The 24,848-nt window shown below is 53.1% G+C and overlaps 1 protein-coding gene across 1 annotated transcript; it reads right to left on the reverse strand.

The window, feature by feature from the left end:
• Positions 1–367: 367 nt before the first annotated feature.
• On the reverse strand, positions 368–20,141 carry LOC140496052 (membrane-associated progesterone receptor component 1-like). Its single transcript, XM_072595528.1, has 3 exons — positions 19,787–20,141; positions 8,689–8,844; positions 368–1,595 (listed from the first exon to the last, which is right to left on the reverse strand). The coding sequence occupies exons 1-3, from the start codon at positions 20,082–20,084 to the stop codon at positions 1,483–1,485; spliced, it is 567 nt and encodes a 188-aa protein (XP_072451629.1). The 5' UTR covers positions 20,085–20,141; the 3' UTR covers positions 368–1,482.
• Between the last annotated feature and the right edge of the window lie 4,707 nt (positions 20,142–24,848).

Below are 24,848 nucleotides of genomic sequence, written 5' to 3' on the forward strand. Positions count from 1 at the left end.
GCCACAAGCATAGTGAATGGCAGAGCAGACTCAAAATATCAAATGGTCTATACTCCTATTTGCTATGATTTAATAATAACTGCAAGCGACCTTTCCTTAAGAATACAGATTTAATGAGCTGAGTTTCTGATAGTAATGCAGCAATTTAAAGTTATTTCCTGGCACAGTGCACCATTATTCTGTACCTAAAATTTCATGATTTGCCTTAAGAATTTGAACTCAATTCCTGTGTTGCTGGTTCAGTTCTGCAACTATGACACTGCTGTACCCTTAGTGTGTATTAAGAGTATCTGCCATCTGTACCAAAGGATCTCTTATTCTGTGAACTGTACTCCAATTCTAATTTTTGCACAAGTAAATCAGTACATTTTAGAATTCAAAGCAGTGACATTCTTTATTTCAACAAAAGTAAACACATGCTGCACAGTATTGTCTGATGTGTATTGTACAGACTTACCATATTTTGTTAGTATACAACATTTAATCTGGTTAGGAATATATTTAATGCAAACATAGGATTTTGAATTTTTTTTTACAAAGCACAATTCTCTCATGAGGTCACATATCAGCATTCCATTTGTGACGACTGTTGTACAAGAGTTTATACAATGGCACAGAAACAGGTCACTTTATTCCAACAACTAGAAAAACTACAGAAACAAACGTCTTGTTTTTTTTATTGGCTACTGCTAGAATTATTTAACACACACATTAAAATAGTTTGGTTCATAGGCTCATTATTTTAAAGGGAATGTGATTTTAACTGAATTGATCCCCCATATCAATTTAGTGTTCAGAATTTGTAAATTCCCATTCAGTTACTGCTGGATACTTTTGCTGAGGCATTGCATCTGCTAAGGGCTCTGTCACATTTACAAGAGGCAAGCAACAAGATTGACCAGAGTTATTAACTGCTTACCCTACAGTATCCATATGCAATGTAAATTTGTTTTGTGATGCACATCTGTCTGAACCGAAAATACTGCTACAAGCCCAACCTAAGTGAAATATGGGTTAGCTCTGTGGGAATGTAGTTTAATGCAATTTGCTCATGTGAAATGTTGAGCTGGTCTGGTCAAGCTGAATGCTTGTTTCCCTGCTGTCCCACCCACAAGCTTCTAGAGCGCAAAGGCCTTTTCCCTCTCCTATAAAATAAATGAAGGAAAACACTGGCTACACATGTTCAAATTATCCTGACTGAATGGAGTAGCTTGATTATCAGACTGAGCAGCTCTGCCTTGGCTGGGACAAGTCGTGTTATTGTAGTTTTATAATATTCAGAGCTGAGTGCTGTTCTCAGAACGATGGACCTCCCTCCACACATCTTCATGCTTCACCACAAAACATCTGTCAAACTAATGAGACCGAACAGTTGCAATAATCATGCCCTCCCCACCCCGCAGAAATCTTACTCAAAAATTTCAATGCAATGTTGTTGCTTGATCAATTCTACAAAAATAGATCTCTCCAAACTGCAGAACTTCACTCCTTTATCAATTCTTTAGCCTCTTTTGCATCTTTTGTATCTTCTTCATCCGTGTATTCTGTGGGCTCCTCTCCCGGTTTCAGGAGTTTTCCGACATAATAGTACTTCTCTGAAAAAGATAGAGAAGAAAGAAAACAACTATTAAAAGGCATTAGTTCAATTGAACTACCATTCCAATCTTAGGAAGTCTCTCAAAAAACATGCTGGCACACATTTTAGTTACCACTGCAGTGTGTTACCATGCAAAGGGTGAAACCTCACGTCCTTCAGCTCGCTCAATTTCTCTGTTACATCACAACATGGACTATACACAGGTGCATGCTTAAAAGGACAATAACCCTACTTTATCCAGTCTTGTAATCAATTTGTTCTATACTGATCATGCCAAACACACAGTATCAAGAGTTGGATCCTAGTAACACCACACCAAGAGCTATGATTATCACAGTATTCGAACACACTTTGAAAAAATGTAATGAGGAAAGACTCAAAGTTGAGTGTGCGTGTGAGGGAACAAAATGCTCACCACTCATTTCCACTACTACATGTCCACAGAAAATTTAGTAAAAATAAAATTCTGTGGCTTTTGCTTTCACAACAGAGATTAAGTTCATTTGAATCATAAAATATCAGGACAAAATAGATATAGATTAGATAACTGTACAAGAAGAGATTTTAAATACAAGAGAATTTTTGTTTTGAAAGGGCTATCAAACAATGAAATGTATTACTGCAATTCATCGCTGGTTTTGTTTCCACTGTTTCCTGACAAGCCTCAGAAGTCCCAATGCATGCACATAGCAGATCAGGTTGCAGATGCTCCAGTGTTTCAGACATCATGGTGTCCATTTCAAAGACAGTAATGTGCCTGTGTGGGGTGATGGCATGAAAACCTGACAACAGGAAGCAGGAATAGGCATGCTGTGGGTCTGTCTGACAGTCGGAAGCAGACAGAAGATACTCGAGGCTACAGATGTACTGCGGCTAGCAGGCTCCAGGCAGTCAGAGCCCGGGAACATTTCCAAAGTACTGAGAAGGCAGAAAGTCACTGATTCTGAGTGGAGACAGAGGAGCAACAATGAGAAGGTGTATCGATACAGCTAAACTGGTGAGGAGCATGCGCCTAATTAATGTCCAAGGAGTTGTTCGCTAATTCAGCATCATGGGGAAGTGTGATGGAAGCCCGTCACTGTATTTGCTTGATGCAGCTTCAAAGTATTGGAGCTAAGAGAAACCCAAGGGCATTACCAGCTTTGAGAAGCTAACTATCTGTGAAAGAGCTAGAATTGTGCTGGAGAGCTGCTTGAGAATCCATAGGAATGCAGCGTCAGAGAAAGAGATCAAAACATCAGGACATGAGCCAACTCAAGACACAGCTTTTGAGGAGTTTTCAAGTTAGATCTTCACAAGTGAAGATGATTGAGTTTTTAAAAGACTTTTTGTGACTCACAGTAACTGCTTCCATTTTAGGGTATTCCAAGAAATTAGTGGGATGTGTCTTAACCACATTACTTGCTGTGTCGTGCAAATGTTTGACCACAGTTCACCTATTAACTCAGATTTACCTCATTAATTCTAGATTTTGGAGTACAAGTTGTCTGTGTATTACATGCATGATATAATCATGCTATACTTTCCTAACTCTGTACATAAAGATTAACGTGTTTCTTATAAATTACAGAAGCTTGTGACTATTAGGGGAAAATTGGCTTCACCTTTAAATTCACATGAAGTTCCAGCTGGGATTTGAATGAGTTAGAGAGTTTGAGTTACCATGTGGTACATCTCTTATGATTCTATGGCAACAATCATATAAATCATTTAAGATTCAACTTCATTTATTCTTATTAGATAAAGTAGTCAGGTTAAAAGAAAAGTTAGTTAAACTGCATAAACATGCTCAGATGTTGACGCAGCAGGGTTTCTGTGAAAATGCTGTGTGGCTGAACTGAGGCCTTAGTTGGAAATGGAATGTGAAAATGACCCCATCACCAAGATAAAGCAATAGGATTGAGTTAAGGATAGAAATGAAACACAGGCTTTGGAAATGAGATGGGATGGAACCTGGGAAGATAGGGAGCAGTGAGACCAGGATAACAGTTGATTTGCCACTTTTGGAATGTGGAAAAAAAACAAGGCTTTCTATCTAATACAGGATTAGTGGTGCTGGAAGAGCACAGCAGTTCAGGCAGCATCCAACGAGCAGCGAAATCAACGTTTCGGGCAAAAGCCCTTCATCAGTGAAGGGCTTTTGCCCGAAACGTCGATTTCGCTGCTCGTTGGATGCTGCTTGAACTGCTGTGCTCTTCCAGCACCACTAATCCAGTATTTGCTTTCCAGCATCTGCAGTTATTGTTTTTACCTCTTTTATCTAATACAGACAATTTAGGAATTTGAGTAACGTACTGTCTAGAGGATAAATAGGGTGGTCAGTAGGACTTTAAACTTCTGAGTTGGGGGGAAGGGAAAGTGAAAGCGACAGGGAGTATGGAGGTAAATGGAAAGATAAGCAGCAGGATAGCATGTTTCCAGGCGGATTTAAAATTGAGGCAGACTGAGAATGCAGAAAAAAGCAAGGATAACTTAGGACATATGACTTACAACATCTCTAATAAGGAAGTTAGCATTAAGGCACTTTACCTGAATGCTCGTAGCATTCATAACAAAGCCGATGAATTAATGGCACAGATAATAGTGAATGATTATGATGTAGTAGGCATCACAGAGACTTGGTTACAGGGGGGTCAGGACTGGCAGTTAAACCTCCATGGTTTTTCGACTTATCGAAAAGACAGAGAGGTGGGCAGAGGGGGTGGGGTTGCCTTGTTAGTTAAGAACAAAATTAAATCTATGGTATTGAATGACATAGCGTCGGATGATGTGGAGTCTGTGTGGGTGGAATTGAGGAACCACAAAGGCAAAAAAACCATAATTGGAGTTGTGTACAGACCTCCTAACAGTGGTCAGGACCAGGGACGCAACATGTACCGGGAAATAGAGAAGGCATGTCAGAAAGGCAAGGTTACATTGATCATGGGTGACTTCAATATGCAGGTGGACTGGGTAAATAATGTTGCTAGTGGATCTAAAGAAAGGGAATTCATGGAATGCTTACAGGATGGCTTTTTGGAACAGCTTGTCATGGAGCCCACAAGAGAGCAGGCTATTCTGGACCTAGTGCTTTGCAATGAACCAGACTCTATAAAAGATCTTAAAGTAAGGGAACCCTTAGGAAGTAGCGACCATAATATGGTAGAGTTCAGTCTGGAGTTTGAAAGGGAGAAGGCGAAATCTGATGTAATGGTGTTACAGTTGAATAAAGGTAATTATGAGGGCATGAGAGAGGAACTGACTAAAATAGACTGGAAGCAGAGGCTAACCGGGAAGACACTAGAGCAAAAATGGCAGGAGTTTGTAGGTATAATTGAGGACACTGTACAGAGGTTCATTCCCAAGAAAAGAAAGATTAACCGGGGAGGGATTAGACAACCTTGGCTGACAAAGGAAGTCAGGAAATGTATTAAAGAAAAAGAGAGATCCTATAAAGTGGCTAAGAACAGTGGGAAATCAGAAGATTGGGAAGGATACAAAAGCAAACAGAGGATAACAAAGAGTGTAATAAGAAATGAGAGGATCAAATATGAAGGTAGGCTAGCCAGTAATATTAGAAATAATAGTAAAAGTTTCTTTCAGTACATAAGAAACAAACGACAGGCAAAAGTAGACATTGGGCCACTTCAAACTGATGCAGGGAGCCTAGTGATGGGAGATAAGGAAATAGCAGGAGAACTTAACAAGTACTTTGCGTCAGTTTTCACAGTGGAAGACATGAGTAATATCCCAAAAATTAAAAGGTGTCACGGGGCTGAGTTGAGTATGGTTGCCATTACGAAAGAGATAGTGCTAGAAAAGTTAAAAAGTCTTAAGATTGATAAATCTCCTGGCCCCGATGGGATACACCCTAGAGTTCTGAGAGAGGTTGCTGAGGAAATAGCAGAGGCATTGGTTGAGATCTTTCAAGAGTCACTGGAGTCAGGAAAGGTCCCGGATGATTGGAAGATGGCTGTAGTAACCCCCTTGTTCAAGAAAGGATCAAGGCAAAAGATGGAAAATTATAGGCCAATCAGCTTAACCTCGGTTGTTGGTAAAATTCTAGAATCCATCATTAAGGATGAGGTTTCTAAATTCTTGGAAGAGCAGAGTCTGATTAGAACAAGTCAACATGGATTTAGTAAAGGGAGGTCATGCCTGACAAACCTGTTGGAATTTTTTGAAGAGGTAACAAGTAGGTTAGACCAGGGGAACCCAGTGGATGTGGTCTATCTGGACTTTCAAAAGGCCTTTGATAAGGTCCCACACGGGAGACTGCTGAGCAAGGTGAGGGCCCATGGTGTTCGAGGTGAGCTGCTGGGATGGATTGAGGATTGGCTACTAACAGAAGGCAGAGAGTTGGGATAAAAGGTTCTTTTTCAGAATGGCAGCCGGTGACGAGCGGTGTCCCGCAGGGTTCGGTGCTGGGGCCACAGCTGTTCGCATTATATATTAATGATTTGGATGAGGGAACCGGGGGCATTCTAGCGAAGTTTGCCGATGATACAAAGTTAGGTAGACAGGCAGGTAGTACTGAGGAAGTGGGGAGGCTACAGAAGGATCTAGACAGGTTGGGAGAGTGGTCCAGGAAATGGCTGATGGAATTTAACGTGAGCAAGTGCGAGGTCTTGCACTTTGGCAAAAAGAATATAGGAATGGACTACTTTCTAAATGGTGAGAAACTTAATAAAGCCAAAGCACAAAGGGATCTGGGAGTGCTAGTCGAGGATTCTCTAAAGGTAAACATGCAGGTTGAGTCTGTGATTAAGAAAGCGAATGCAATGTTGTCTCTTATCTCAAGAGGGTTGGAATATAAAAGCAGAGATGTACTACTAAGACTTTATAAAGCTCTGGTTAGGCCCCATTTGGAGTACTGTGTCCAGTTTTGGTCCCCACACCTCAGGAAGGACATACTGGCACTGGAACGTGTCCAGCGGAGATTCACACGGATGATCCCTGGAATGACAGGTCTAGCATATGAGGAACGGCTGAGGATACTGGGATTGTATTCGTTGGAGTTTAGAAGATTAAGGGGAGATCTAATAGAGACGTACAAAATAATACATGGCTTTGAAAAGGTGGATGCTAGAAAATTGTTTCTGTTAGGCGAGGAGACTAGGACCCGTGGACACAGCCTTAGAATTAGAGGGGGTCATTTCAGAACGGAAATGCGGAGACATTTCTTCAGCCAGAGAGTGGTGGGCCTGTGGAATTCATTGCCACGGAGTGCAGTGGAAGCCGGGACGCTAAATGTCTTCAAGGCCGAGATTGATAGGTTCTTGTTGTCTAGAGGAATTAAGGGCTACGGGGAGAACGCTGGCAAGTGGAGCTGAAATGCGCATCAGCCATGATTGAATGGCGGAGTGGACTCGATGGGCCGAATGGCCTTACTTCCACTCCTATGTCTTATGGTCTTATGTGACTTACAATGTAGAAATATCTGATGAATTTTCGTTCAATTAGAGTGCTACCTCTCAATCTTTTCTGGGCTAAACTCTATCAACGTTGGCTCAATAAACATGTTTGATAACCTGCACCTAAGACTCCTGAGATTATTTCCCAACATAATTGAGCACAAGACTTTATTCTCTTAGTTTGCACCTGGAATCTCAAGCTTAGTCACTTTAAATAAAAGATATAATACCAAAATATAGCATTTTCATCTGGGACTGTAACAGTACCCAGATTTATATTAACCCATAGGGTAGTCAGTTGTTATTGACAAAAGTGATTTTATAGATTCATACATTCCAAACAATGAGCAAGAGCCTATCACACCCAATGAACAGCAGAATCATGGTTGTCAGAATAAGACTCCATTCTTCACTCAGCAGGACTGTCTAACTGACAACTCAAAGCCTCCACCTTCTGGCTCAGCAAAGATTAATCAAGGTTCACGTTATCACTGTTAGTGACTGAAGCTGAAACCTTGCCAATATTTAAGATGGAGTAAAATACGTGATTGTAATTTCTATGGAGGCCTTGGAAGAACTTTGAAGACAGACTGAGAAACCAAGCATCAATGTTACTAACACAATAGGCTTATCAAGTTTCAGAGCAAACCTGAAAGGCTAGTGGGTCCATTTCCACAAATGAGTTAGTATCAGTAAAACTTGTTGGTAAAAGCTTATGTTACTGCAATGAGCTGCAAAGCACTTTTCTCCAGTCAGAACATTCAAGTGCAAGTATACCCCACAATGTATCGGGAATTACACAGCTACATGAAAACAAAACATACATTATTTGTTTGTATTAGAAGCTGTAAACATTTCCAATCTGCTTTTTTGAAGTTCACAGAAGAACATTAGTCATTAGAGATGAATTATGATTGTGATTTGCTTCCTAATCTTTTCTGTGGTACAGGCTTTTAAATCTTTGCTGTACCCAGACTTCCATCTTCAAGTGGATTCTACCCCTTAGAGGTGTAATAGGACGTCTAAGAAACCCAGGCATAAATTAAAATTCAGACTATTCTGGAATGTAGCAATTTCACCACTTGGTATTTATCCAAGCTGAATACATAATTCTGCTACATATGAGAACATAAGAAACAGGAGCAGGAGTCGTTCAACCAGCCCCTCAAGCCCTTTTTACCACTTAATAATGATCAGTCACCTTAGCTTCACTTTCTTACGCTATCCCCAAATCCCTTCAATTATTTAGTATCCAAAATGTAAATTTTTTGTACATTTGTTTCCTCTGTGATAGATGAACATAACATTTGTGTCTTCCTCAATAAACCACCGCAGGCAGGGGAATCAACTAATATGACAGGAAGTACTAACTGATAGCAAACCTCTATGAATAAGATTCCACAGTATTAAGCACAGTAGATCAAAAAGGATTTAATAGCAAGCTGACAATTTCGCATTTGACTCTGTATTGATGGTATGTGTCAACAAATGACTTTTTAAAAAAATACTGTGGTGGGAGAAAATATTATGAAGAGGTTTTGTACACATATTTGTACAGTTGGATAACAGCAAAGGATAATTCAGTCTGAGATTCTTCCTCTTTACTGCATTTCCATGAATTTTATACAAGAGATTAATCTCTCTTGGCCCAGACAATACAAATGGAAGTTCAGACATCCATTATCATACAATACTTACGAGTGAATTGCATCTCCCACTCCTGAAGACTTTCCAGCTGCATCGCATTAAGATCAGACAAGTCATCATATTCGTCCTTCAATGCCTCCTTATCCAGGCAGAATGTAGCAAGGCCTCTTGATGCATCTCTTCCAGCAAATATGCCATAAGGACCCTCTAAGGGAAAACAGTAGTTTATTAATGCAATAATGACCTTCAACTGAAGTTTCACCTCCCTAACAATTCTTTTCTTTAAAAAGATACAGGGACATGGGAGAAATTATCTCACAGAAAACAAAGACATACTACATGGCAATTAAACTGAGCTTAACTGTGCTGGATTAGAAGCTGTACAGTTCCTTTTCAGTTTACAGGATTTGAAGAGAAATCAACTAAACAATATAAAATTTGAGAGTCATAAAGAAACAAAGCTCCACACGTTTACATATGAATAATAATTGAGCCGGGAGGATAAGAGATGTTCGACTGCAATTCAAACTTTCTAATCCTTGACCCTGAAATTATGCTGAGACATTAACATGGAAATGGCTAACATGCCATCTGCTTTATTAGAAATGTTTAGTCTATCTCATTAAACAGTCAAATCAAATCTCTCAGCATTTCATCACAGTACTTTGTCACTTGTGCTGCATTACGGATTAGGTTATGTGATGTTACATTTGGTAGGAAAAAATCATAAGGGAACTAAGTTTTTATCTGCTTTGTACTTGAATTCTATCTCCACCCAAGACTGTCTCTTTCAGATGGTAGTGTCTGTTAACTTTTTTTATTCACTCATGGGACATGGGTGTCACTGTCTGGCCAGCATTAATTAGCTGTCCTTAGCTGCCCTTGAGAAGATGGTACTGTGAGCTGCCTTCTGGAACTGTTGTCCACAAGCTGTAAGCTGGCCCGCAATGCTCTAAGGGTGAAATTCTAGGAGCAACAGTGAAGGAATGGTGATACCTTTCCAAGTCAGGACAATGAATGGCTTGGAGGGGAACTTGCAGGTGGCGTTATTCCTTTGGTGGTATAACTGCTGCCCGTGTCCATCTAGATGGAAGTGGTTGTGGGTTTGGAAGGAGCCATCTAAGGATCTTTGTTGAATTTTTGCTGTGCATTTTACAGATAGCACACACTGCTGCTGAGTGTCAGTGGAAGGACTGAATGTTTTGTTTCTGTCCATTATACTTTGCAACAATAGTTATCCATCCGGACAGCTCTGGATTATCAGCCTTGTTTGAAAATAGAGATTTTTTTGGTTTACCCATCAGACTATAAATGAGTGTTTGATCACAACCTCCCATTTCCACTACCAGCCACCAGACATGGGCATGATAGAAAGACCAGTCTGACTGTTACAGCTAACCATGCCCCAGCCCAATGATATTTACTTCTGGTAACTTATTGGACAAATGGAGGGGAAGAGAACACAAATCAGCAATGGCATTTTTTTTAAATTGGAGATGATCTTCCAAGAAGCAGTAATAGTTGAATTACTCAATGCCAGTATATATCAATGGATAATGAAGTGATCTAAAAAGCACCAGATTAGGTCTTTGGGCAAACTAGATCTCAATAAAAGCCCAGTACTTGGGAGGAGGGCCAAAGTCCAACTCACCAGAGTAATCCTGGCAGCTGAACCATTCAGAAATATGAAAGAATATGAAACACATTTCAAGAAATAGAAAGCTTAAAATTAGAAATCACACAGCACCAGATGACAATCCAACAGGTTTATTTGGAAGTACAAGCTTTCGGGGTGCTGCTCCCACAGCTACCTGAAGGAGCAGCGCTCCAAAAGCTTGTACTTCCAAATAAACCTGCTGTACTTACAACCTGGTGTTGTGTGATTTTCAACTTTGTCCACCCCAGTCTAACACTAGCATCTCCACATCATAAAATAAAATTAAACAACTGAACGGAATGAATCAGTGTAAAACACAAACATTAAACAATGGAGGAGTCGAACAGACCCACAGTGTCTTTAGCTAAACACAGAGCATTCATCACCACAATGCAATGCGTATATTCGCATGTCCTCAGACATATTTTTGCTAAAATGTATTTTCACTTTATTTATTCCCCTTATAAAACATTCGCTCTAAGGAAATATAAAAGCACTACTGCTCAACGAAGTTTGGGGCATTGAACTGCAATAGATAGTCTAACAGTATTCAAGACGTTCAGCTATTTTTAACAAAGCACTGTGTATTTATGGTGGAGCTCCTGCTGAGACAGCTTGGACACTTGATAATAAAAGCATTAGCAGCAGGAAGGAAGGAACAGGCCAGCCTGCTGCAAGGCAGACCACTCTAATCCCACCCATTCCACTCTTTGGCAAGAAGGATGCTTTTCAGTTTTTATCAGTTGTCCTTCTAGTTTAATATCAAAAATAACTCAAAGGAAGGAAAATTGATTTTATTTTAAAGATGCTGATTAATCAATAGGTGGTTTTTGCATAGTACAATATTAAATAACCAAAATGACCTCATTTTCAACCCTCAGTATCTGCTGCATCTCAGCTTGATCAGAATTGAGGATACAATTGGACTTCATATCCCCAGACTTGACAGGGTGGGGTGGAAGAGGGAGTTTGAACAAATCAATGTGCAATTCTATACAATTAAAGATTAAATATATGAAAGAACAAACTATGTAAAAAAAATGCTTGCCTGATCTCTCCTGGACTACTTTGTCCAGTTCTTCTCACCAGCACAAAACAAATCACACACTCAAGGCTACACAGAGATCCATCAAGGCTCCTTAATGCCTAAAGTTGGAACACTGATTTGAGAGTACTGAGTAGATACATCTGTGTTTATTAAACATTGAAAGCAAGATTATTGTCAAGATAACTTTGAGCTATTCAAGGCAGTAAATCCTGTCAATTTACCTTTGCCCTATTTATCACAAATGGCCCGAAAATACACACATCACAGCATCCAACTGTATCCACACTTGGCATTTTCTCCTTAGAAAACAATTCTGGTTTTCACCTTCACTAGACTATATTCCAGTTGGATCAATTTCTCACAGCCTTCCTGATATCACACCAAATTTGTTGTTCACTGGGTTAATTCTACTTTACAATCTTCTAAAAGAGCTAAACCACAAAGTTCGATGTTGCAACATGTCAAAAGAAATTCAACTGGGGTTTTACTTTTACAAAGATACTTCATTGCCTCAGTCACTATTATGTACATTTTCCAATAACCAATGACCAAGGAATAGTAGAGATCAAACACTCCCTTCGGAGGGGATCGAGTGGTCAGAAGGAGAACTACAAAATTGCTATCATAATAAAAAACCATGAAGAATACAAGTATTTTAATTAGCCTGCTCAAATATATTATGGGTAGGACTTGAACTCTGATCAGCTGGTCTAGAGTTAGGGACACTACAGCTATGCCACAAGACCCGCTCATGAGGTATGTACACTCTGAAAGGGACATAACTCATAGAACCTTGGGTGGAGATAACAAGTAAGGCAAAGGAAACACAGCCAAATACCAAATGAAAACATCACAAGGACATCAATCAGGACGCGGTGGAGGGGATAAAGGATGTTCTTGAAAGTTGGCCACTTGCTTTCTTTGCAGCTCAAGATCGTGACATTATGTAGCCAAAACTACAGAAGGACATTTCTAGATCTGAGGCATGCAAGAGAGGCTATAATAGAGATGCAAGAGAGGCTATAATAGTCCTAACGCATGTAGGAATAAATTGATCGCATCCAGAAGTTGGACCTAACTATTATTTTTAAGTGGATGACATCTTTGCTGACTGTTCTAGCTGACATTTTAGTGTGCTTGATTACTATGACTGCCACACCTCACTATCTGAAATCGTACCTAAGCATGTTTAGGCATATCAACACAGATTAAACAAAGAAAGCTTCCACCCAGCCTGTTTGTATTATTTCAGTCAGAAGTAGGTCAAAATACTTCACTACCATAAAGGTGCGTGCAACAAAAAAAAACACATCTTCAAAGCACCTTGAAATTAAGTGGAATGCAGCCATAAATTTTATAAGACAATCAATTGAGCTGTTCTGAGTCCTGTTTACAAGTCAGGATTAATTCTTAGCCATTGCCTGAATAGTCAGTAAATGATTCAATATCCAAAATTAGCACCAACAACAAGACAGTAATTCTCTTCAACGCACAAAACTATCAGCATTTTCTAGTCACAGAGAACTATTCATTAAAAAGTTACAGGAGAAAATTAACTGAACTGGGTTATAGCATTATTTTCAAGCACTGACGTGTTTGTGTTTGGTGAAGGAGTCATTTACAGATGCATGTTTATCAGGAATTGAGAGACTGTCAGATCCTGTACAAACAGCAGCAGATAATCGAAGATCAGATGACATTTTGCAATTCACAGTTTAATGTTTAATGAAACTCAAACCACAGTCAAAGACATACCAAGTTCATGTTACACCCCGCTCTTTGAGAAATCTACTATTAAATGTGGTTTTCCAAAAGATACCATCCTGAGAGTAACTGTCAACTATCACCTTCAATTCCACATACTTGCCAAAAAGTTGGAATGAATTCTGAAATAACAAACGACTGCTCTTAAAAGTCGAGAGTGTGTTGCTGGAAAAGCACAGTAGGTCAGGCAGCATCAGAGGAACAGGAGAATCAATGTTTCGGGCATAAGCCCTTCATCAGGAACGAGATTTGTGGGTCGGGGTTAAGAGATAAATGGGAGGGGTGTGGGGGGGAATGGAAGCTGAGAAAGCTGGGTGAAGGTGAAGGAGGTGCTGGTGAACGTGGGGTGTGGGGTTGGACAGGGGAGGCGGGGGGCAGGGACATGGGGGGAGGGGGGCAGGGACATGGGGGGAGGGGGGCAGGGACATGGGGGGAGGGGGGGCAGGGACATGGGGGGAGGGGGGCAGGGACAGGGGAGGGGGGCAGGGACAGGGGAGGGGGGGGGCGGGGGCAGGGGAGGGGGGGGGCGGGGGCAGGGGAGGGGGGGGGCGGGGGCAGGGGAGGGGGGGGGGGCGGGGGCAGGGGCAGGGGAGGGGGGGGGGCCGGGGCAGGGGGGAGGGGGGGGCGCGGGGGCGGGGGGAGGGGCAGGGGAGGGGGGGGCGGGGGCGGGGGGAGGGGCAGGGGAGGGGGGGGCGGGGGCGGGGGGAGGGGCAGGGTAGGGGGGGGGGGGAGGGGGGGAGGGAGGGGGGGGAGGGAGGGAGGGGGGGCGGGGAGGGGGAGAGGGTGGGCGGGGAGGGAGGGTGGGTGGGGAGGGGGGGAGGGAGGGAGGGAGGGCGGGGGGGGGAGGGAGGGAGGGAGGGAGGGAGGGCGGGGGGGGGGAGGGAGGGAGGGAGGGCGGGCGGGGGCGGGGGGGAGGGAGGGAGGGAGGGCGGGCGGGGGCGGGGGGGAGGGAGGGAGGGAGGGCGGGCGGGGGCGGGGGGGGAGGGAGGGAGGGAGGGCGGGCGGGGGCGGGGGGGAGGGAGGGAGGGAGGGAGGGCGGGCGGGGGCGGGGGGGAGGGAGGGAGGGAGGGAGGGAGGGCGGGCGGGGGGCGGGGGGGGAGGGAGGGAGGGAGGGCGGGCGGGGGCGGGGGGGAGGGAGGGAGGGAGGGCGGGCGGGGGCGGGGGGGAGGGAGGGAGGGTGGGCGGGCGGGGGCGGGGGGGGAGGGAGGGTGGGCGGGCGGGGGCGGGGGGGGAGGGAGGGAGGGCGGGCGGGGGCGGGGGGGAGGGAGGGAGGGCGGGCGGGGGCGGGGGGGGAGGGAGGGAGGGCGGGCGGGGGGGAGGGAGGGGGAGGGAGGGAGGGCGGGCGGGGGCGGGGGGGAGGGAGGGAGGGTGGGCGGGGGGGAGGGAGGGAGGGTGGGCGGGGGCGGGGGGGAGGGAGGGAGGGAGGGTGGGCGGGGGCGGGGGGGAGGGAGGGAGGGTGGGCGGGGGCGGGGGGGAGGGTGGGCGGGGGCGGGAGGGAGGGTGGGCGGGGGCGGGAGGGAGGGTGGGAGGGTGGGCGGGGGCGGGGGGGAGGGTGGGAGGGTGGGCGGGGGCGGGGGGGAGGGAGGGAGGGTGGGCGGGGGCGGGGGGGGAGGGAGGGAGGGTGGGCGGGGGCGGGGGGGAGGGAGGGAGGGTGGGCGGGGGCGGGGGGGAGGGAGGGAGGGTGGGCGGGGGCGGGGGGGAGGGAGGGAGGGTGGGCGGGGGCGGGGGGGAGGGAGGGAGGGTGGGCGGGGGCGGGGGGGGAGGGAGGGAGGGTGGGCGGGGGCGGGGGGGAGGGAGGGAGGGTGGGCGGGGGCGGGGGGGAGGGAGGGAGGGTGGGCGGGGGCGGGGGGGAGGGAGGGAGGGTGGGCGGGGGCGGGGGGGAGGGAGGGAGGGAGGGAGGGTGGGCGGGGGCGGGGGGGGAGGGAGGGAGGGTGGGCGGGGGCGGGGGGGAGGGAGGGAGGGTGGGCGGGGGCGGGGGGGAGGGAGGGTGGGCGGGGGCGGGGGGGAGGGAGGGAGGGTGGGCGGGGGCGGGGGGGAGGGAGGGAGGGTGGGCGGGGGCGGGGGGGAGGGAGGGAGGGAGGGTGGGCGGGGGCGGGGGGGAGGGAGGGAGGGAGGGTGGGCGGGGGCGGGGGGGAGGGAGGGAGGGAGGGTGGGCGGGGGCGGGGGGGGAGGGAGGGAGGGAGGGCGGGGGCGGGGGGGAGGGAGGGAGGGTGGGCGGGGGCGGGGGGGAGGGAGGGAGGGTGGGCGGGGGCGGGGGGGAGGGAGGGAGGGTGGGCGGGGGCGGGGGGGAGGGAGGGAGGGTGGGCGGGGGCGGGGGGGAGGGAGGGAGGGTGGGCGGGGGCGGGGGGGAGGGAGGGAGGGTGGGCGGGGGCGGGGGGGAGGGAGGGAGGGTGGGCGGGGGCGGGGGGGAGGGAGGGAGGGTGGGCGGGGGCGGGGGGGAGGGAGGGAGGGAGGGAGGGTGGGCGGGGGCGGGGGGGAGGGAGGGAGGGTGGGCGGGGGCGGGGGGGAGGGAGGGAGGGTGGGCGGGGGCGGGGGGGAGGGAGGGAGGGTGGGCGGGGGCGGGGGGGAGGGAGGGAGGGTGGGCGGGGGCGGGGGGGAGGGGGGGAGGGAGGGAGGGTGGGCGGGGGCGGGGGGGAGGGAGGGAGGGTGGGCGGGGGCGGGGGGGAGGGAGGGAGGGTGGGCGGGGGCGGGGGGGAGGGAGGGAGGGTGGGCGGGGGCGGGGGGGAGGGAGGGAGGGTGGGCGGGGGGGGGGAGGGAGGGAGGGTGGGCGGGGGCGGGGGGGAGGGAGGGAGGGTGGGCGGGGGCGGGGGGGAGGGAGGGAGGGTGGGCGGGGGCGGGGGGGAGGGAGGGAGGGTGGGCGGGGGCGGGGGGGAGGGAGGGAGGGTGGGCGGGGGCGGGGGGGAGGGAGGGAGGGTGGGCGGGGGCGGGGGGGAGGGAGGGAGGGTGGGCGGGGGCGGGGGGGAGGGAGGGAGGGTGGGCGGGGGCGGGGGGGAGGGGGGGGCGGGGGGGAGGGAGGGAGGGTGGGCGGGGGCGGGGGGGGAGGGAGGGAGGGTGGGCGGGGGCGGGGGGGAGGGAGGGAGGGTGGGCGGGGGCGGGGGGGAGGGAGGGAGGGTGGGCGGGGGCGGGGGGGAGGGAGGGAGGGTGGGCGGGGGCGGGGGGGAGGGAGGGAGGGTGGGCGGGGGCGGGGGGGAGGGAGGGAGGGGGGGAGGGAGGGAGGGGGGGAGGGAGGGAGGGGGGGGAGGGAGGGAGGGTGGGCGGGGGCGGGGGGGAGGGAGGGAGGGTGGGCGGGGGCGGGGGGGAGGGAGGGAGGGTGGGCGGGGGCGGGGGGGAGGGAGGGAGGGTGGGCGGGGGCGGGGGGGAGGGAGGGAGGGTGGGTGGGCGGGGGCGGGGGGGAGGGAGGGAGGGTGGGTGGGCGGGGGCGGGGGGGAGGGAGGGAGGGTGGGTGGGCGGGGGCGGGGGGGAGGGAGGGAGGGTGGGTGGGCGGGGGCGGGGGGGAGGGAGGGGGGGCGGGGGGGAGGGAGGGGGGGAGGGAGGGAGGGTGGGCGGGGGCGGGGGGGAGGGAGGGAGGGAGGGTGGGCGGGGGCGGGGGGGAGGGAGGGAGGGTGGGCGGGGGCGGGGGGGAGGGAGGGAGGGTGGGCGGGGGCGGGGGGGAGGGAGGGAGGGTGGGCGGGGGAGGGAGGGAGGGTGGGCGGGGGAGGGAGGGAGGGAGGGAGGGTGGGCGGGGGCGGGGGGGAGGGAGGGAGGGTGGGCGGGGGCGGGGGGGAGGGAGGGAGGGTGGGCGGGGGCGGGGGGGGAGGGAGGGAGGGTGGGCGGGGGCGGGGGGGAGGGAGGGAGGGTGGGCGGGGGCGGGGGGGAGGGAGGGAGGGTGGGCGGGGGCGGGGGGGAGGGAGGGAGGGTGGGCGGGGGCGGGGGGGAGGGAGGGTGGGCGGGGGGGAGGGTGGGCGGGGGGGAGGGAGGGAGGGTGGGCGGGGGCGGGGGGGGAGGGAGGGAGGGTGGGCGGGGGCGGGGGGGGAGGGAGGGAGGGTGGGCGGGGGCGGGGGGGAGGGAGGGAGGGTGGGCGGGGGCGGGAGGGAGGGTGGGCGGGGGCGGGAGGGAGGGTGGGCGGGGGCGGGAGGGAGGGAGGGAGGGTGGGCGGGGGCGGGGGGGAGGGAGGGAGGGTGGGCGGGGGCGGGGGGGAGGGAGGGAGGGTGGGCGGGGGCGGGGGGGGAGGGAGGGAGGGAGGGAGGGTGGGCGGGGGCGGGGGGGAGGGAGGGAGGGAGGGTGGGCGGGGGCGGGGGGGAGGGAGGGAGGGTGGGCGGGGGCGGGGGGGGAGGGAGGGAGGGTGGGCGGGGGCGGGAGGGAGGGTGGGCGGGGGGCGGGGGGGAGGGAGGGAGGGTGGGCGGGGGCGGGGGGGAGGGAGGGAGGGTGGGCGGGGGCGGGGGGGAGGGAGGGAGGGTGGGCGGGGGCGGGAGGGAGGGTGGGCGGGGGCGGGGGGGGAGGGAGGGAGGGTGGGCGGGGGCGGGGGGGAGGGAGGGAGGGGGGGCGGGGGCGGGGGCGGGGCGGAGGGAGGGAGGGTGGGCGGGGGGCGGGGGGGAGGGGGGGAGGGAGGGAGGGTGGGGGGAGGGAGGGGGGGAGGGAGGGAGGGTGGGGGGAGGGAGGGTGGGAGGGAGGGTGGGCGGGGACAGGGAGGGTGGGCGGGGACAGGGGGACGGGGGGGCGGGGACAGGGGGACGGGGGGGGCAGGGAGGGTGAGTGAGGGTGGGTGAGGCGGGGGACGGGGGGGGCGGGGACGGGGGGGCGGGGACGGGGGGGCGGGGACGGGGGGGCGGGGACGGGGGGGCGGGGACGGGGGGGGCGGGGACGGGGGGGGCGGGGGCGGGGGGGCGGGGGGGGCGGGGGCGGGGGGGGCGGGGGGGGCGGGGGCGGGGGGGGCGGGGGCGGGGGGGGCGGGGGCGGGGGGGGCGGGGCGGGGACGGGGGGAGGGCGGGGACGGGGGGAGGGCGGGGACGGGGGGGAGGGCGAGGGCCGGGGGGACGGGGGAGGAGGCCGGGGGGGGGGGGTGCGGGAGGCCGGGGGGGGGGGGGCGGGGGCGGGAGGCCGGGGGGGGGGGGGGGCGGGAGCGGGGCGGGAGGCCGGGGGGGGGGCGGGAGGCCGGGGGGGGGGGGAAGGCGGGTCGGGGGGGCGGTCGGGGGAGGCGGGGGCAGGGGGGGTGGGGAGATGGGGGCTGGGGGGCAGGGGGGGGTGGGGAGATGGGGGCAGGGGGGGTGTGGAGATGGGGGCAGGGGGGGTGGGGAGATGGGGGCTGGGGAGATGGGGGCTGGGGGGCAGGGGGGGGTGGGGAGATGGGGGCGGGGGGGTGGGGAGATGGGGGCGGGGGGGCAGGGGGGGTGGGGAGATGGGGGCTGGGGGGCAGGGGGGGGTGGGGAGATGGGGGCTGGGGGGCAGGGGGCGGGGGGGGGTGGGGAGATGGGGGCTGGGGGGCAGGGGAGATGGGGGCTGGGGGGCAGGGGAGATGGGGGCTGGGGGGCAGGGGGGGGTGGGGAGATGGGGGCTGGGGGGCAGGGGGGGTGGGGAGATGGGGGCTGGGGGGCAGGGGGGGTGGGGAGATGGGGGCTGGGGAGATGGGGGCTGGGGAGATGGGGGCTGGGGGGCAGGGGGGCTGGGGAGATGGGGGCTGGGGAGATGGGGGGCTGGGGAGATGGGGGCTGGGGGGCAGGGGGGGTGGGGAGATGGGGGCTGGGGGGCAGGGGGGGTGGGGAGATGGGGGGTGGGGAGATGGGGGCTGGGGGGCAGGGGGGGTGGGGAGATGGGGGCTGGGGGGCAGGGGGGGTGGGGAGATGGGGGCTGGGGGGCAGGGGGGGTGGGGAGATGGGGGCTGGGGGGCAGGGGGGGTGGGGAGATGGGGGCTGGGGGGCAGGGGGGGTGGGGAGATGGGGGCTGGGGGGCAGGGGGGGTGGGGAGATGGGGGCTGGGGGGCAGGGGGGGTGGGGAGATGGGGGCTGGGGGGCAGGGGGGGTGGGGAGATGGGGGCGGGGGGTGGGGAGATGGGGGCGGGGGGGCAGGGAGGGTGGGGAGATGGGGGTGCAGGGGGGGTGGGGAAATGGGGGCTAGGGGGCAGGGGGGATGGGGAGATGGGGAGATGGGGGCTGGGGGCAGGGGGGGCTGGGGGCAGGGGGGGCGGGGGGGCGGAGGGGCGGGGGCAGGAGAGATAGGCGCTGGGGGGCGGCGGGGTGGGGGCTGGGGAGTTGGTGGCAGGGGGTGGGGAGATGGGGGCAGGGGGTAGTGGGGGGTTTGGGAGATGGCGTGGGGTTGGGGAGGTGGGGGTGGGGAGGTGGGGAGATGGGAGCGGGGGGGTGTGGAGATTGGGGTGGGGGGCGGGGGGAGATGGGGGGCGGGGGGAGATGGGGAGATGGGGGGTGGGGGGGGTGGGGGGGGTGGGGGGGGGTGGGGGGGGTGGGGGGGGTGGGGGGGGCGGGGGGGGTGGGGGGGTGGGGGGGGCGGGGGGAGATGGGGGGAGGGGGGGGCGGGGAGGGGGGGGCGGGGAGGGGGGGGCGGGGGGGGGAGGGGGGGGGAGGGGGGGGCGGGGGGGGGGCGGGCGGGGGGAGGGGGGGGAGGGGGGCGGGGGGTGGGGGGGGAAATGGATTAAATCTTCACAAAACCGCCTCGCTCCGGCCGCGGTCACTCGGGACTCGGGTCTGTACCGTGTCCGTAGAATTTCTTTCCTTTGCTCACATCGAAGACTTTGCCATTGACGGCGATGAGGATTCGCGGGTTTTTGTCGCCGTCATAGTCCCGCATCTCGGCCGGAGTGAAGTCTCTTCGGAGCCGGGGCAGCTCCTCCTGGCGATCCGCTGGCTCGCCCTCGGGAGGCCGGTCCCCGCGCACGATCTTATACAAGAGGAACAGGCACAGGAACAGCAGACTCACATTCAAAGGGCTGGTAAAGATCTCCTGCAAAACCCCGGGCCCCACTGAACTCTGCACCGCTTCGTCTGCCATCTTACAGCCGCTAGACTGAACTGAACCAGAGGCAGAGCGACGACCGCTCCCCCTACCCTGGAGGACCGGGAAAAGCGCACACTACAGCGTCCTCTACCCTGGAGGACCGGGAAAAGCGCACACTACAGCGTCCTCTACCCTGGAGGACCGGGAAAAGCGCACACTACAGCGTCCTCTATACTGGAGGACCAGGAAAAGCGCACACTACAGCGTCCTCTATACTGGAGGACCAGGAAAAGCGCACACTACAGCGTCCTCTACCCTGGAGGACCAGGAAAAGCGCACACTACAGCGTCTTCTATACTGGAGGACCAGGAAAAGCGCACACTACAGCGTCCTCTATACTGGAGGACCAGGAAAAGCGCACACTACAGCGTCTTCTATACTGGAGGACCAGGAAAAGCGCACACTACAGCGTCCTCTACCCTGGAGGACCAGGAAAAGCGCACACTACAGCGTCCTCTACCCGGGAGGACCAGGAAAAGCGCACACTACAGCGTCTTCTATACTGGAGGACCAGGAAAAGCGCACACTACAGCGTCCTCTATACTGGAGGACCAGGAAAAGCACACACTACAGCATCCTCTATACTGGAGGACCAGGAAAAACACACACTACAGCGTCCTCTACCCTGGAGGATCAGGAAAAGCGCACACTACAGCGCCGTCTATACTGGAAAACCAGGAAAAGCGCACACTACACCGCCCTCGATTCTGGAGGAGCAGGAAAAGCGTACATTACAGCGCCCTCTACCCTGGAGGACCAGGAGAATCACATACTACAGCGCCCTCTATAAAAGCAAATTACTGCGGATGCTGGAATCTGAAACCAAAAAAGAGAGCCCTCTATACTGGGGAAAAAGAAAAAGCCTACACTACAGCGCCCTCTATCCCGGAGGACCAGGAAAAGCGCACAGTACAGCGCCCTCTACCCTGGAGGACCAGAAAAACGTACACTACATCGCTGTGGAGGAAGCTGGAGGCCAGTGTCCAGAGTTCTGCGCTGGAAAAGCGCAGCAGGTCAGGCAGCATCCCTGGAGCAGGAGAATCGACATTTCGGATAAAAACCCTTCATCAGGAATGAGGCTTCTGAGCTGAGAGGGTGGAGGGATCAATGGGCAGGGGTGGGGCTGAGGGGAAGGTAGCTGAGAGTGCAATAGGTAGATGGAGGTGGGGGTGAAGGTGATAGGTCAGAGAGGAGGGTGGAGCGTCCAGGTGGGAAGGGAGATTGACAGTTCGGACAGGTCATGAGGGCGGTACTGAGTTGGAAGGTTGGGCCTGGGATGAGGGGAGGGGAGGGGAAATGAGGAAATTGGTGAAGTCCACATTGATGCTATGGGGTTGGAGGGGCCTGAGGCAGAAGATTCCCCCAGGCATCATGTGGTTAGGGTGTGGCGATGGAGGAGGCCCAGGATCTGCATGTCCTTGGCAGAGTGGTGGGGGGGGTTGAAGGGTTCGGCCACACGGCGATGGGGTTGGTTGGTGCGGGTGTCCCAGAGATGTTCTCTGAAGCACTCTGCAGGTAGGTGTACTGTCTCCGCAATGTAGAGGAGATTGCATTGGGAGCAACGGATGTAGTAAATGACGTGTGGAAGAGCAGGTAAAACTCTGGTTGATGTGGAAGGCTCCTTTGGGGCCTTGGACGGAGGTGAGGGGGGAGCTGTGGATGCAGGCTTTGCAATTCCTGCAGTGGTAGGGGAAGGTGCTGGGAGAGGAAGATGGGTTGGTGGGGGGCATGGACCTGACAATGGAGTCGCGGAGAGAATGGTCTTTACGGGTAGATGTGGGGAGGGAAATGTATCTCTGGTGGTGGGTCCATTTATAGGTGGTAGAAATGGCAGTGGATGATGCGATGTAAATGGAGGTTGGCGGGGTGGAAGGTGAAGACAAGGGGTGTTCTGTCCTTGTTGTGGTTGGAGGGGGTGGGGTTCGCGGGCAGAGGTGCGGGAAGTGGATGAGATATGCTGGAGGGCATCTTCAACCACGTCTTCACTGAAACCCAACACTGTGGAAATAGGTCATTTAGCCAAAAAAGTCCACACTTCCTATCTGAACAGCATCCCACCGAGACTCGCCCCCTTGCCCAATCCCTGTAATGTTGTATTTCCCATGGCTAAACTTACCTGCTGCAAGGTAAGTTTAAATGTCCACTCTTTGAATGCTAATAAACAGGTGGTGGGCTAATGAATGAATAGATTAGATTAGATACAGTGTGGAAACAGGCCCTTCAGCCCAACCAACCCTCCAAAGAGTAACCCACCCAGATCCATTTCCCTCTGACTAATGCACCTAACACTATGGGCAACTTATTATGGCCAATTCACCTGACCTGCACATATTTGGACTGTGGGAGGAAACCAGAGCATCCAGAGGAAACCCATGCGGACATGGGGAGAATATGCAAACTCCACACAGACAGTAGCCCGAGGCTGGAATCGAACCTGGGACCGTGAGGCAGCAGAGCAAACCACTGAGCCACCGTGCCCCCCCCCCCCCCATAAAATGAGTGTGTTGTGTAGGTGAGATGTATAATTGGGTCAGACTGGGAGGTAGTCATGTGTAGGGGAGTTAGTGTTTGGAAGGATGGTTATGCAAATGGTAGACCAGCTTTTCCAACATTTTCTAGATGACTATTCAGGACTGTATCATGGAATGGTCCAAAGTCACGAGAGCTAGCTAAGAGATAGCAGTGGAAGGACCCTGGGGAAGCAGTAGAGTTGCCCATCAGGACTTTAAAGCTCCCTGAGTATTTCTCAGGCAGCATCAACATGCACTTTCAACATACATATGGTTTCTGACAAGCTGGAAACCATAACATATGGCCCAAAGTTTATTTGGGTGTAGCAGAGGAGAGGACATAGCCAGCTTTTTAAACTGTTGTGAAACTCAACCTTTGAAATCAAATAAAAATTATTCTGCAAGGGCCAGAGATTATTAAAAGAAAAAAACTGCTGCAATATGACTCTTGATTAATCTATCATTGAAGTGCCAGTACAACACACAAGTTTAATGTTAGGGCATAGAATTATTTAAACCACAACAGTAGTGGTGTAATTACACAAGGAATATATTTCTTGGAAATAATGAACCTCAGTCTTGCAGTGAATATCACTAAAAGTTCAAGAAAATATTCAAAGGTTATCAGTCTCTCTTTACCAAATCTCTGCTGTCGGACCATCTCGGACACCTCCCTCACCTTGCCGGACCATCTCGGACACCTCCCTCCCCTTCCAGGCCCATCTCAGACACCTCCCTCCCCTTCCTCATCCCAATCTCCAATGCACAGGAACCAATTTGCAGGCTTGGTTTGTACCCTGAGTTTCAGAAACCTATACAAGTTTTACAGATTTAATCAAATCACAGACAGTGTGACATAGGAGGTCATTCAGCCCTTCAATTCTGTGGCAGGTCTTTTAAGGAAAGAATCTCTGTAAGTACGTGTCCAATTCCCTTTTGAAGTATATTTATAAATCTATAATTACCAACCTATCAAGCTGCCCATTCCAAAGCCTACGTACATGTTATGTAAACATTTCTCCATTTCTTTTGTTAACCACCTCACACCTGAATCCCCATGTTACTGATCTTCCAGCCACTGTGGACAGATTTTTGCTTTATCTAAGCCCTCCATGATTTCAAGCCTCTTTTAGGGGAAATTATGGTCTTTGAAGAAGGAGGCCATCTGGTGTGTTCTGTGGTGGAGCTGGTCCTCCTGGGAGCAGATGTGGCAGAGGCAGAGGAATTGGGAATAACGGCAAGTGTTTTTACAGGTGGCAGGGTAGGAGGAGCTCAGCAGGTCCAGAAGCAGAGAAATCAAAGTGAACATTTCAGGTCCAGTGACCCTTCCTCAACTTCTGTTTTTAAACCTCATTCTCTACACTGGTTTGCAATCCTATTGAGCACAGAATGAAAGGGTTGAATGGAGAACTTTCAATTGGTTAGTCAATGAGACAAGCCTGCAGAATCAGATTTTTGATTTCTCTGCCAGTAATTAGCCAGCTTGGTATCCACTTTCATATACAATAACTTCTCTATGAAATAGATAACTTGGATTAAAGCCATTTCAGATTAATTCAATGGCTTATTGCTTCTACTTTATGATGTCCACTGTGCTTCAATTAGAGTTAGAATGAGATTTTATTGACACTTCTATATACAGTGAAAAGTGTACAATGTCGCCATTCCTGCTGCCATCTTAGGTACAAAGGTTCCGATGTACAAAATTTTAGGTGCAAAGTAAAAAAATGAAGAAACACAAAGTTAAAAGTTAAACATTACAATCCTTCTTAGTGTAAGTAGAAAAATAAACTTAAAAATTACAGTCCTTTAGTATTAAGTAGAAAAAAAATTACTTTTAAAACTGGCCAATTGAAAATTCAGGTGGGAGAAAGTGAGGACTGCAGATCCTGGAGATTAGAGTCGAGTGTGTGGTGCTGGAAAAGCACAGCAGGTCAGGCAGCATCCGAGAAGTAGGAGAATCAATGTTTTAGGCATAAGCCCTTCATTCCTGAAGTCACGAAACATCGATTCTCCTACTGCTCGGATGCTGCCTGACCTGCTGTGCTTTTTCTGCACCATACACTCAACAATAGAAAAATCAGTTCAGTTTAAATGACAGAATAATTCCATGCTTGGTATGAGGGACAAATCATAATCTTATTTGTCCTCAATAAATTCTACATGCCATAACTAAGGTAATCCCTGCTCCTGAGTTTATCAGCAACTTTCTCCCTTTCACAGCATTATTCAATGAAGTCAAAACAAG

The sequence above is a fragment of the Chiloscyllium punctatum genome, chromosome 25, assembly GCF_047496795.1.
Source record: "Chiloscyllium punctatum isolate Juve2018m chromosome 25, sChiPun1.3, whole genome shotgun sequence".
NCBI lineage: Eukaryota > Metazoa > Chordata > Chondrichthyes > Orectolobiformes > Hemiscylliidae > Chiloscyllium > Chiloscyllium punctatum.

Bases quoted from the DNA above. Each gene is read 5' to 3' on its own strand.
- LOC140496052 (XM_072595528.1), bottom strand. From the start codon at position 20,084: ATGGCAGACGAAGCGGTGCAGAGTTCAGTGGGGCCCGGGGTTTTGCAG. The intron at 8,845-19,786 runs GTACAGACCCGA...GTTTTCCCTTAG, and splicing joins AAAGAAATTCTACGGACACG to AGGGTCCTTATGGCATATTT. The intron at 1,596-8,688 runs GTAAGTATTGTA...TATCTTTTTCAG, and splicing joins GTGGGAGATGCAATTCACTC to AGAAGTACTATTATGTCGGA.